Source organism: Drosophila elegans, unplaced genomic scaffold (genome assembly GCF_018152505.1).
Source record: "Drosophila elegans isolate 14027-0461.03 unplaced genomic scaffold, ASM1815250v1 contig_149, whole genome shotgun sequence".
In the NCBI taxonomy this organism is placed as follows: Eukaryota; Metazoa; Arthropoda; class Insecta; order Diptera; family Drosophilidae; genus Drosophila; species Drosophila elegans.
The window spans coordinates 19,648,218-19,662,411 of record NW_024545513.1 but is presented as its reverse complement, the minus strand read 5'-3'; the positions used below and the strand labels follow the sequence as shown (position 1 = coordinate 19,662,411).

Here is a 14,194-nt window from a genome sequence, read left to right as displayed (position 1 = left end):
CGCATTATTTTCTCTCTCTCTGGCTTTGTTGTTATTATTAATATTTATGTGGTGTTTTTGTTGGTACCGCAACACCCGCGCGAAAATAACAAAAACACTGTATCGGCATTTATTAGTAGAGAGAGAGAGAGAGCGAGAGATGCCGTTACTGTTTTTACGCTGCGTGTTTTGTATTTAATATCGCTCTAATTTTGGTCACATCTCTCTCTTATTTTTTGGTCTATTAATGAAACTAAATTGTAAAGCGAACGTGTTAATTAGAGAAAAAAAATGCACGAAAGAGTGAGAAGAAACAAACAAAGCAAGGAAAAGAAAGTCAGAAATAATAAGCAACAAAAAAGAAGTAAGTTCTTATCGTCTGACACTCAATTTCATTACACATCAGTTTTATGATTGTCACAAGGAGAGAGAGAGCGCTCACGTAACTCCAATAGGAATTGTTTGCCCAGTTTTTCCGGCCGGTTTTTCGCCTCCAACAAACCGATTTTTCCAACAACGTGGCTTTGGCCAAAAATACGCGAATGAGCGAGCGAGAGAGAGAGAGAGAAAACGAAAAACGTGTGTGTTGGAAAATAGAACGCACAAACACAAAAGCAAAGCAGAAGCTCGTGTGGAAGCAGCTGAAAAATAGGGTTGTCATCAAATATTTTTAAAGGATCCAATGGGTACATTCATGTAGATAAAACTACTTAATTCCTAATCGTAGTATATTATTACATAAAAATCTTGTTTAAAACCCCACCAGAAAATACTAAAAGGTAGTGTTATCGAAATAGTCTAATTAGCACTAGTTTTTGATATTTGAAGATTTGCTGATTCTAATCAATCAAAATCAGCAATATATTTAAACTTTATTTTTCGACATCTGACAGCCCTGCAGAAAAACTAACAAACAAAAATTATGTGGGACAAACGGCGCATAAACAAACTGCAGGCGGTCTCTCTCCGGCAATGATGGACGAGAAAAAAGCGGGGAGGGGAAGCGAAAGAGAGCGGCCCCAATTGTTTACACACAACTTTTTTTACGCGACGACGCTGTGTTTGTATCGCTCTCCATCGCTCTCTCATTCGCTTAGCCATGCGGTTATCATTATTGTACAGTAGAAACTACCTAAATTGTACAGTTAAAATTGAATTACTAAGCATACATACATACATACAAATTCAAATGATAAAAAAACTGAACAGAAATAATTAATTATCTTTTAAAACTACTTTACAAAATTTTAAAATATAAAAAACAGTTTTTTCAACTAATATCTATTGCCTGGAAGTATTACTGTAGTTGTTGTCGCCTGGTCTACATATGTATATGTACGTACGCTCTCACATAAATAGTTATACAACTCGCTCTGGGGGCCATACCAAATACAAATACCAATGAGCAAGTGAAATTGCAGTGCGAAGGAATTTCGAAAAACCAGTCAGAACCATGGCAACGTAAAAAGGGGATCCCAGTCCCATCGCACCCCCTTTCCACCCACAAAACTTTGCTCAAAACGGCGAAAAAACAAAAACAGTTACACAGGTGCAAAAAAAAGCACAACAAGAGAGCAAAAGAGAGCGGGGAAGCTAAGAAGAGCATGGATTAGTGTGCCCGAGCTTTTGAATGTGACACTCTAAGCAACAACACGTGATTAAACATTTTAGTCGTATTACACTTACCTTACCCTATAATAATATTGTTGTTTTATACACTTTGTAAATATAACACTTCACTCTTTACACAATTTTGGGTTTCAAATAAAAAAAAAAATATATATAAACTATTCTTCTCCACCAACATAAAATCAATATGAAATTAGAATGTTTTCTTTTCGAATGCTGTATAAATCTCTTTTTTAAAATTCGGTTGTAATCCAATGGTAGTTCTATAAAAAAATATTTAAAAAATAATATTACAAATTTTCAACACAGCGCGCCCTGATACACTATCAGCGATTTTGTAGTCATAGAAAATATTCAAAATAAGCATTACTCGGTCGGTATCACCTTAATGGGTTTCTTAATATTTGCAGATAACAAAAGAACGAAGGTAAACTTTGACGTCATTATGTTGTTGCTGTGAAGAGCAAACGACGACGACAGTGAAAAATGTGGAGATCAACAGATCAGTCACTCGAAAACTGAAACTAAAAAGTTACCAAAAAATAAAACAAAAAGATCGTTTCGAAAAGACATTTTCCACCGAACAAACACATACACACACGCAGGTATACGTTTTTGTATCCGTATCCGTGTGTGGGGTATGTTTGTACAATCATGTGATACCAAAATAAAGAAAAATGTGAAAATCAAATAGCAGCGACAGCGGCCAGGGCACTAAAAAGTCACAAGCAAAAGTGGAGCAATAAAGCAAACAAACCCGACAAATTTTCTGTTGCCATGTACAACCCCATACCACAACAGCAATATCCCATCCCCTTGTACTCCTATTCTCACGAAACCATCCAATCCGAACCACCTAACCATCTCCATCATCACCGCCAACCGTCCAATTTCGTAGTTTCGGATCAGTCACAAAAAAATGCAAATGCCGAGAGCATCGAAATTGAATGCAATTAAAAGACACGCACAATAACACAACACAGTTGATATTGGAATCGGTCAAAGCATGGGATTAAAGATGGCAGATACCAAAGGGATATAGTAGGCGTAAATCAAGTATTTGTTACCGAATAATTTACATTACCTTTAGAAAAAACATTATTTTAAAGGGATTAGAGTTGGTAGATATACATATGTACATAGCAGTTGTAAGACAACAAGATTACATGAAATTGGATTAGTATAGATATAGGCAGGTATAACATTAGATTAGCGGGCTTATACAACTATAAGAGATTCTGGTGTGTATATATAATAATATGAAAACTTTTTATCTCACAAAATAATCACTTCTTACGTATTTTCCACAATAAGAGTGAAGAGGATTGTTTAGCTGTTTAGATTTAACGAGCAATTTTTTTAATTTTTAAATATATTTAGTTACATAAAAAACATAATAAAAAAGTAATAGATTGTTTATTTTTTCTGATACTAACAATATATTGAAATGTACTGCAGCGACAGTTTCGATTATTTTTGCCTCAATGTTGCGATCTTGTGAATGGTGCCTGCTGATGTATTAAATTTCAATGAACTCAAAACAAAACGATTATCAAAAGTGGCGGAGCCGGGAGGAAAATAAGTAAAGATACAGAAAAGCAAAATTCTTAAGGCATTAAGAAAACGTTTTCAACAGCTAGAGATGTAGAGATGTGATTCGGAGGCTATATAGCCCGATAAAAGTTGTTGATGGGACGCCAACGAGATAGCTTATACACATGCACAGTGTCACAAGGTGACGAAATATGGGATTAAAATCCTTAGTGGTTCCTTTGTTTCATCATTTTTTTTTGCAATTTTTTTGACAAAACATTAAAATTCTTTTTAAGAATACAAAAGCTAAACAAAGCTTTTAATATTTATATTTATAGCTAAATTTCAATATCTACTGTAACTGTCGGTTTTCTATTAATTGTTCTGTAACTTCTGGCTTCCTGAATGTTTAATTTTTTTACTTCTGTTGAAATTACTTTAGCTTGCTTTGGTCATAGATTGATCTTCAATTATTTAAATTTGTTTAAATTTTAAAATTCACTGTATGTGAACCTATCAATCGTTTGATCGGTAAGCATATGCACATTTGTAATTGTTTTATCCCATTTCCATTTGCATTTTCGCTCCACGGTACCATTGCTTCTTTCCTTCTCTTTCTTCAACTTCTCTCCTTTTCCTTATTGTCTAGGTGAGGTCGTCGAAAGAGACGATAAGGTGATGGAGAGAAGGGGGTGCGGCAGTGGGTGGAGGGCAGTGGTGAACGCATTTAGCCATGTTTAATTTTCGTTCTTTCTCTTTTCATTCGCTTTTCTTTGCATAAAGAGCGTGTAAAAATAGGCGGAAAATTGCATAGCCAACGATTTGGGGTTTTTCCTCTTATTCTAAATTCTTATTTTTATGGAATTTTTTTATACTCGTTTTTTGGCGTTTGGTTTTTGCATTTTTGCATTTATTTGAATAAGAGTTGTATTTCGTTTTTGTAAGTTTGTCTTTGAATATTTGTATTTCTGAAACCTGTTACATTTTTTGATTGTTTAATTTTTTTATTGATTTATTTTTTTTTACAATTTCTTTTCCTACTATTGTTTTATTTTTATTGTGTTTTTCGTTGTATTACTTTTGTTTTGCTGTATTTCAATCATTTTTTTCTTACTTTTAAATAGTTTAATGTTTTGCAATTTTTTGTTGTTTTTTGAGTTTTTGTTGGAATTTTATATTGTATTCTACCTTGCTGAGTTTGTTATGTATTTGCTGCTCAATTTTTTGTTAATATTGAATCTTAAAAATGTCAAACAAATAAGTATCCATCCCCCCTAGCTTTTTCACTTGCATTTATTTTGTTATATTTTGTTGTTATTGTTGCTCTTGATAAATGTCAAACAAATAACGGCGACTCGTCTCTCTACCTCCCTTACGCTCTTTAATTGGCTCTTTAGAGCTCCCTCTCTTATTTTTTTATTGCTCCTTACCTCTCGCACTCGCTTGCCTTATGTAGTGCCATCTCGATCGCACTTAGCCTCGCTTTAAGTGATCCCGTTTACATTTGCCTTTGATTTTGCGTCTTCTTTTTCAGTTTTGCCACCTATCTTCTTTTTCTTTTATTCTTTTTTTCCACTTTGAACCCTCCCTTCTTATTGTTGTACTTATTTTGTTGTTTAAGAAATGCGCAGTTAAAAAATACTTGTCCAAAATACAAACGTAAACAAAAAACTATTCGATTTTTCATGCATGCCACTGATCGTATTATTTTTATTGTAACATGCTGCCACAATTAGCAAAAACGAAGCTAAAAAAATAGATAACAAAAAATTAAAAAAATCACATCGAATAGTTTCTGGAAAATTTTCTCATAAATATGTATGAGCAAATAAAGCGCGTTCCTCTTTTAATATAATCAGCATTTCAAACACATTTACAAGCATAATTTTAATACAAACATAAAAGTGAAGAAAACGTGTATTTGGAAAAAACAACAAAAACAGAACAAATACTAACTACAAAAACTACGAAAAAAAGAGACAAAAAAAAAAGCGAGCACTCACAATCACATGATAATTTGCCGAAGGCCACATCTGGCTCTTTGTGGTAAATGCAAGACTTTTTTTGTGTGTGCCTTCAGTTAATCTGATTTAATTTGTTTGCTTAGTTTGACTTTCGATTGGTTGTTAATTGCTTTGAGCAACAAAAACGAAATCATTTTAAAATGCCCGCCACACGAGTGCTGCCAATGTGGGAAATTGCCGCGCTTGGCAGCACTGATTTTACGTTTAACTGTACAAATGGCAGCACTGGCTAATTTAACGAATTTTCTCCGTGATATATCAAACCATAGATGGCGCCACTGGTAACGGTTTTGGTTTGTATTTAAATTTAAAAATCTAACTGAAAAAACTTCAAATGAATATAAGTATAAGAACACGTTTCGAAAAGAGATTATTAATTTTTGTAAACTAAACTAAACTTTCTAATTACATTTTTAATAAATTTGTCCATTGTTGTCTGGTATTCCAAAATTTATTTTCAATATTCAAAAAAATATGTTCCACATTTTGCAAAGCAAAAAATTTCCTATAAGTTCAATTTAGGAAACAAGTCCTAAACCATACGTTTTTTTTGTCAATAGTTTTAGATACTTGTAAATACAAATCAAATTAATAAATTATCATTTTAAAAATGAATTAATTAGTATTACTTTAAATTGGTATTAAAAGACTACTATTGATTCCTTACTTTCTGAATTTTATTAAGCATTAATGTTGATTATTATAATATCCCTATATCCTAAGTATAATTCTCTTAATAAATAACCCTTTCCTTCTTGTCCCTGCCTTTTAAATAAACAAATCTATCAATTAAGGGAAAAGCTTTAAGCTGTCAACACGACCAAGTACTTTTCGTCCCCTTGGGATAAGCTGCATTCATTGTTTGTTAAAAAACCCCGCCCTCAAGCAAAGGATTTTCATCGCTTTTCCTTGGGGTTTTCTTATTACATTTTTTTCTTTTTTATTTTTTGTTCCTTGCCAGTTAGCCGTCTTGTCATTGGTAAAATTTGTTTTTGCCGCAAGTTGAGCTTATTGCCGCTGTAACCGAACCATCCCCATCGTCTTGAGTGGGAACCGCTGCCAATTGTCGACTGTTGCATGAATTATGAGCGTCTGCCAAGATTTATGAATTCAAGAGGATAACAAAAGTACGCTGGTACTCATGACAAAACCCTCCTCTTACTGGCAAAAACCCCCTGCGGCACCAAAAAGGGAAAAATCTGTCAGCTGTTAAGTTGAGTTATAAATTTCCTGCAATTAGGTTGAATTTCAATTTCGCAGCTATCTCTTTTTGCTACTTACTTTGATTACACAATGATGATGATGTTGATGATGATGATGATGATGATGATGAAAGCTCCACTTTGCTTCATATTTTTTTTTTTTGTTTCCCCATCTCCATCCGATGTTCATGCAAATTTTTATCGACAACTTTTGGTTCAGACTGTACTCGTTTTGGTTTTTTGTCCCTACTGCTTTGATTGGCTTTCAGTGCACTTTTTCTGCCCCAATGTGCAGAAATTTGCAAACTCATGGAAATCCATACGTTTGATAACAATGTTGGGTAAAAAAACAAGAAGCAACATAAATAAAAACGGAAACGGAAACGAGCCTGGTGAACGCACAAGTCGCCACTGCATGTGTTCATTAAGCAACCGGGTAGCAAACAAAATCAATGAATGGTGTAAAAATTAATATCCTGTGGGTCCCAAAAAAAAAAAAAAAATAAAAAAAAAAAAAATAAAAAAGGAATGCAAGAGAATTGTGGCGGGAATTGGGAGGCGTTGTCATCGTCATCCAGCAGCCGGCAGCAGTTTTAATTTACACAAAGCGTAGTCAGGCGTGTAATACTCTGTGGCGGTATGATGGTGAATGTTCTCCTTTTTTTTTTTTTTTTTTTTTTTGTATTTTGGCGCCCAACGGGTGGGCCTGGTGCTCGACAATTCTCGCGACGACATTTAAAAAATGCCTTGAGGCAGCAACAACAAGCAAGATGAAACAACAAGCGACGACGACGGCGTCAAATGATTTATGAAATTACTTTTACCGCGGCACACTTCCAGAGGAAGAGGCAAGAATTTCCTCAATTGAAAAAGGATGCTGCCATTTTTGTTATACGAATAGCTCTATTAATACGTAAATATTATTTTGTTATTAAATTTCTATAAAATCTTGATGGATAGATCAATTTTGATGTATTTCTATGCCGTGGCATATCAAATTTTGAAAAGTCTTTAAAGTCACATTTAATTATTTATGTAGCTACTTTTTATCTATTTTTTTTTAATTTATCTTCTCGGAAGTTGATCTATTTTTTTCCCATGGCACATCAAATTTGGAAAAGTATTTCAATTCACATTTAATAATTTATGTACTTTTTATTCTTCAATCTATCTTATAGGAAGTCGTAGGTCGTGTGTTTCTGTCTTGATCCTTCCTTACTCAAAGTCATTAGCAACAGAGTCAAGTAAACATATCGAAATAGCAAAATTAATCATAATAACTAGCAAAATAATTAACTTTTTTGGCTTATGTGGCGCTATAACCTAAGGTATTCATGTTTTCTTTTTGAATGTTTATAAAACACTTCCTCCAAACTTTCCTTACCTCATCAAAAAGGCCATGATTGGAACCAAATAAAATGCTTAGAAATTGTTCATAATCATATTAACTTTATTGATAAACTTGAATATTGCAGCCTCAATCGATTTGGGTGATGGAGGCCTCGTCGTTACTGGAACAGCGACTGCTCTCGCCATCCGTGCGATATTTGATGGAGTCAATGATCTCCACGTCGATGTCACAGTTGCCCTGACCGCCACTTGTTCCCTCCAAACCGGCGCCCATGTCACTGGAATTGCGTCCCAATGAATCATCGTCACACAGATCTGGGGCCGAAAGTGAAGCACTAACCGATGCGGATTCCGACTTGGCATCGGTGTCCTGGCACTGAACCTGCTGCGCCTGATGGGCGGCAAATTGACTGTACAACCTGGGCAGATGTTGCAACATGTAGCTGGCTCCCGATTTCGAAAGATTTGCAGCTGCAGCGGCGGCAGCAGCGGCTGCCGATAGATTGGCAGCCGTACTTGATGGCTGATTCTCCTTGGTCTCACCCAGATCATAATACTTCGCATAGTGCTCGAATTTGCTGCCCAAAGTGGTGGTGGTGGTGGTGTTGCTGTTCACTCCATCCGATGTGGAACCACCGCCGGCATTGGCGCATAGATTGATGGCATCGTTTTGGGCTGCTTTGGGTATGGGAACAGTGAATGCGGAACCGTGACGCTGTTTGCTCAGCAGATTACTGGCCAAACCGGAACCGGAAGTGGCGCCCGCAGAGGAACACGAGCCCGGTGATCCATCTTCGGCTAACGCATTATTGCTACTCGACAATGGCGATACATTCTCCTTCTTGCGATCGTATATGTGGCCGGAAACTCGAAGATCGATGAAAAAGTGCAGTGGATCGATGCCGTAGGGGGCATAGAGTGGTGGATACCACACGGGTGGTGGCGGTGGTAGGACCAAATCTTGAGGTGGCAACGAAGCCGCTGGCGGTGTATTATCCTGCAGGCTGGTATCCAATCCTGTTTTGTTGCCAGTGGTGCTGTTTGGTGGTGCTGCCGTGGTGGCCGTTGATGGTGTTATGGATGGTTTGGTTTCCATTTTGGCATAGCCATATGGTGTTATTGCTTTATTGGTTAGCTCGAGCGGTTTTTCGGGCGCCATTTGCTGTTGCTGTTGCAGTTGCTGTTGTTGCTGTTGTTGCTGCTGCTGATGTTGCTGTTGCTGCTGCTGGTGATGTTGCTGCTGCTGCTGTTGCTGATGATGTTGCTGGTGCTGCTGCTGCTGTTGCTGCTGCTTCTCCTCTGCATCGCGTCGTTCTCGCAATTGCTCGTAATAAGGACGATGCGACCAGGAACGTTTCCTGGGTCGCCTCACCAAAGCGGCCTGATGTTGTTGCTGCTGTTGTTGCTGCTGCTGTTGCTGTTGCGCCTGTTGTTGCTGTTGCTGCTGCAGCTGCAACACACGTGCGGTCTCATTATTTCGCGCTTGCACTAAGGAGCGCAGCATGTCGCTGAAAAAGAAATTATTTGGTCCCACAGGAGCGGAATACAAATATGGTGGAGTGGCTGCCATTAGTCGACTGACGTAGTCCTGATTTCTCAACTCATGGATGTTGCTTTTGCTGCGTTGTTGCGGATTTTGCGGTGTTGCTGTTGCAGGGTCTGCAGCAGATGCTGCCGCTGCTGCTGCTGCTGCTGTTGCTGTCGGCGTACTGGGCGCACTGGGCGTGGTTGCTCCTGCCGTCGTCGTTGTTGTTGCTCCACCGGCGGTGCAAGGCATTCCCATGCCCGCTGTGTTGCTCGACGAGATGCCATTGCCGTTGTCCTTCATCGCCGCTTCTGGAGGAAAAATGGGGGAGAAGCACACAAAAGACATTGGCTAAGTTCTGTAGCTGAAGTCACTTGAGATTTATATTTGTACAGGGATATGTATTTGTCTTTGCATTGTCTTGCCAGGCTGGCAGCCCACCCGCCTTTTCCATGCTACCTCCTTTCCATTACCCATGGGACAATTAAATCTGAATTTTCTGTTTACTCTGAGTGAATCTATCTTGCATTTTGAGAGTGAGTTTACTTCTTGGGTAGCATGTAACCTTGCGTTTTAAAACTGACTGAAATTGAAATAGACAACAAAATTTGAGCAGAAACAAGAAAAGCTACATATTAAGACATGAAATAAAATATCTTTGAAATCTAATACGTAAATTAACAAAAAAAAAAAAAGATTCCCTTCATCATTAAATTGCCATTGGATCCCCAGATTTCTATAGTCGTATCATTTAAGCAACATAACTTTCATGTGCATCAAAAAACCATTGTTCCACAGCTGCTGTCAGCTAAGCTACCTTTATTATAACTTTATTAAGCCAACATCTGTGCCCAGTCCCCAAACACAGTTCAAATTTGCATAGAAAAACAGGCGATAAAATCCCGCTCCTCTCTCCTCTCTCCTATTTTCCACATTTTTTTTTTTGGGGTCTAACTCCCCGCAGATTCCATCAAGTTGTTAATAAGCTTACACACATCGCGCCAAATTCCAGTAAATTAAATGTTTCAACAGCAGTGACACACCCACACCTCCATTACTCCATTAGACCACCCAACCACCCAACCATCCATTTCCGCGAACATTGGAGGACAAACTCAATTGTTGTGTTGCCAAACTGTTGAGGCACTTGGTGCCATGTCCTGGCTGCTTGTATCCTGCGCCAGTGAGCCTGTCAATTCTAACCAGGAACCACCACAACCACTCGTTGCCAAACCCACTCCGCCCCCCCCCTTCAAAACGCCATTGCCTTGTTGCTCTTTCATTTTTGCATTTAAAAAGTTTTTAACAAGCCACCGCCGACGCCTGTTACCAAATACCCTGTAATACACGCAAAGGGGTATCAACGAAAAGTCAGCAAACCATTCAGAGTTCCGGAGCATTGGTTGCTCTGTTTGTGAAATCTGTTATTTTTTTTTTTAATTCTTGTTTTAAAGTTACAATACATAATATTATGTTTTCTGTTTAAATTTTGGCCTAAGACTTTTTATTTTAAATATTATAGACTGTCCATGTTGAAGAGCATTGGTTTTCATTAATTTATTTAAAACTTTTAAATGTGCCTTAAGTATTTCTTCTAATGGGCCTTAATCTTTGATCATGTAGGAGAATTTAAATAAAAACATATTATCTAAGTTACTCATTAAGATATGTTTTAAGTTAAGGCATTGTTCTCTTCTATTCTTATTCTTTTGGCATTCATTTGCATTCCTTCTGTTTTTTTTCTGTTGTTCCATGTTGGATTTGAGAAATTTTTATTGTTTTTTCATTTCGTTGTAAAAATATATAAAGTTTTTTAACTGTCGCAAAAGGAATATATGATTGTGGGTCTGGGGCAGGGAGAACTTTTCCAGGGACGGGAGGTGTTGATTTGCATTTTTTGGCAGCCGTTGTTTGGGTGAGGTAAAAGAAATGGGTGGGGGTTTTTGCAACAAAGTTGAAATTAGATTATGCTAATTAAGGCGCGGTGGGTGTGAGGGCGGTTAGGCGTGGCCAGCCTGGCATCTGGCCCTCGGTAGAAATTCCGTTGATTTTCTCGTCACTGATTGATGCTGGGCAGGGATTTAATTGCCAGTTTTTATTTGTGGGGGTGGTTGTGGTGGCGGCACTAGAATAGCTGGCAGCATTTTAATATTCAATCAGCAGCTGTCGGCAACTTTCTTTTATGGCCCATGCCCAAGTTTCTGCACAACTTTTGCAGCTGAGAATATGACCAAGTACTAAGACTGAAGCTGAGATTAATGCGCAAAGTGCATCCCGACTTGGTCCGACTTTTGTTTGTCTTTCGTCTGGGGATAAGCTGAGAACTAACTTTTGCATAATTCTTTTTTTTTTTTGCGCTTTGCAAACAGCGCAGCAATTAAAACCAGAGTAGAAAGTAATCCCTTAGCGATTCCCTATGGGCGGTGAACAACCCACTCAATGCTGCCCAGCTGATTGATGTCGCCTCATCGATGTTGAATCCAAGCCACCCCCGGTAAATGGAAAGCCAACTGGGATTGTGCGGGCAACCCTTGCAAGCACACACTTAACTGGCACTTGGGCTTGGGCAACCTTATAACATAATTACAGCATATCAAACAACGATAAGTTGTCCATGCCACTCCACTCCACTCCCAAAGCCTTCTGGAGTTCATCTACCCACCCATGGCGTTGGGTAGCAACCCTCTCAGGCTCACCTGGTGTGCAACCCTGTAACGAAGTCGAAATTCAGGCCTTGATCTGTGAAAATCTGGTTGTATTTTATTATTGGCGCCCAACGTGGGGCTTAGTTTAAACTTCTCATAATAATCAATACAGTAGTAAAACCAACAACAGCAAAGCGAAATAAATTTAACTGGAAAAACCACGCAAATTTTGTTACTTAAGTAATATCAGGGATCTGAAAATGGATGTATGTTTTTATAGGCGCCCTGAAAAATCATACTCAGTTCATACTCATCGTTAAAATCAGTGTTGTGAAGAAAATAAAATAACCAATTATTAATTGTTAAAGGTAAAATTATAAAAAATAATATAAAACGTTAAAATGATTCTCTTAAATTAAGTAGATCTCTGAATTTAAGTCCTTTGTGTAAAGTTTTAATCTAAAACTTGCACAAGTTGGAAATAAGTGTGTCAACTCTTTTTAATAATTACTACCAAGTAAAGAAATTAAGAAAAAAAAAATACTGTTCTGCTGCTGCTCCTGCTTTAGTTTAACCCTTGCCCGTTGAGGATCCTGTTCCTGCCCTGTGTTCAACCCACCCCGATCACATACACGCACATATGCAGACAAATGAACTTGTTGGTTTGTTGGTGACATGTCGTTGTGGTGTTAACGTTACAGCGTTTGACTGCGAATTAAAATAATGTGCCACTTGTGGCTCTCTGTCCATGTGTGTCGACTGCGGCAGACAGAGACCCCAGCCCCAACATCTGGATTTCCCTGCCCGTGGTCCGTATCTCGGTGGTCGTGTCCGTGTGCGTGGCTTGAAAATTTGACAAAATTTCATTTGTAACTTTGCCCAATGCCACAGACTACCATGCAACTTATCGTTGACAAAATCGAATTTGATTTGAACCCTTTTTGACAGGTTCCCCATGTAGATTGATCCGAGGTTTTGGTGCGAGACTTTTGAAAAATGGGCAGAGGGTAGTGCAACCCTTGGTTGCGTATAAATAATGACTAAATAATTTTACCAGCGGCAGTTTGAAGTTCACTTTGGATGGCATGGATGGATGGACGGATATGGAGTGGATTTGTTTCATTGCATAAGGGATTCTTGCTGGTATGTAGGAGAAACATGTCCTAGCAGATCATTTATATCAAATGTTTATGGAATATGGAAAAAGTACAATTTAGTTTTAAAAGGTAAAATATGTGAATGTTTAAAATCCCTGCAACTCCTTTAATTAATTTTACTTTTATTATGCCCTATATTTTGGTTAATTGTTTTTTAAATCACTTAAGACCATGAATATTAAGCACCTTAATAAATACTCCTAAACTTTAGATTTTAAATTTTTCAAGAGCTTAATTATGTAATAAAATGTTAAATATTTATTACAAATTATTTTCACCACCACATAAAAAAGCATAAGTTTTTAAAAAATATTGTTTTCTGTATGTATAGTACCCATCGAATAGTTTAGAGAAAGTGTTCTACAAAATTTTTAATGGATCCAAAACCAGTTAAACTTTTCCGAAATATCACTTTGAAATGTAAGACTCAGCGCACTCCATGGTTTTGTTACAACACATACAAATTCCGATCTTTCAAAAGGATCGAATTTCTCACCTATGATTTTCGACTCAAGAAATATATTTCGTTAACTGTTTTTTGCAATGCTCACTCTCACTTAAAAAAAAATATTTATATATTATATTTAACACAGCATGGGGAAACGCGTGGCCAGCGGTCTGGACTGCCGTCGATGACAGTTAAAAATCAAATGAAATGAGTGCCAACAGCAGCAGTAGCAGCAGTAGCAGCAGTAGCAGTAGCAGCAGCAGCAGGAAAGCAGAGCAGCATCCAACGAGTCCTGAGGCCGAGAAAGAAACAGAATCAGAAAAACAGAGACCGAGAACGAGAACCAGAACCAGAACGAGGCGGGTTCGGTGCGATTTTAAAATTATGAATTGTTGTAAATGAAACGAGGCGTAAGCAGAGCGGTGGCAGAGCAAAAGCGTCATGTGGCTAGGTGGGTGGTGCGCCCCAGTCGTTGGTGGCATTGGTGGTGCGCATCAGCAACAGCAGCAGCGGCAGCAGCAACATCGGCAGTAGCAACATCACCAGCAGCAACAGTGCAAGAGTATTAATGGAAACCACCCTCGAAGAAAGGTAAAAAGTTTTCAAAGAGTACCACAAATAGAACGGGACGGAAGCTCATTGGTCCATGGGTTGATCACTTCCGGTTATTGCATTGTTGCCATATTTCAGGTAGTTGAGATC

General features: G+C 37.9%; 1 protein-coding gene across 1 annotated transcript; it reads right to left on the bottom strand.

Annotated features, from left to right (window-relative positions):
- Positions 1-7,807: 7,807 nt before the first annotated feature.
- Positions 7,808-13,874, bottom strand: LOC108138598 (AF4/FMR2 family member lilli). Its single transcript, XM_017260889.2, has 2 exons — positions 13,541-13,874; positions 7,808-9,553 (listed from the first exon to the last, which is right to left on the bottom strand). Exon 2 carries the CDS (start codon positions 9,543-9,545, stop codon positions 7,845-7,847), a length of 1,701 nt encoding a protein of 566 aa, XP_017116378.1. The 5' UTR covers positions 9,546-9,553; positions 13,541-13,874; the 3' UTR covers positions 7,808-7,844.
- Positions 13,875-14,194: the final 320 nt, after the last annotated feature.

Coding starts and splice junctions, on each gene's coding strand:
- LOC108138598 (XM_017260889.2), bottom strand. CDS start 9,545: ATGAAGGACAACGGCAATGGCATCTCGTCGAGCAACACAGCGGGCATG.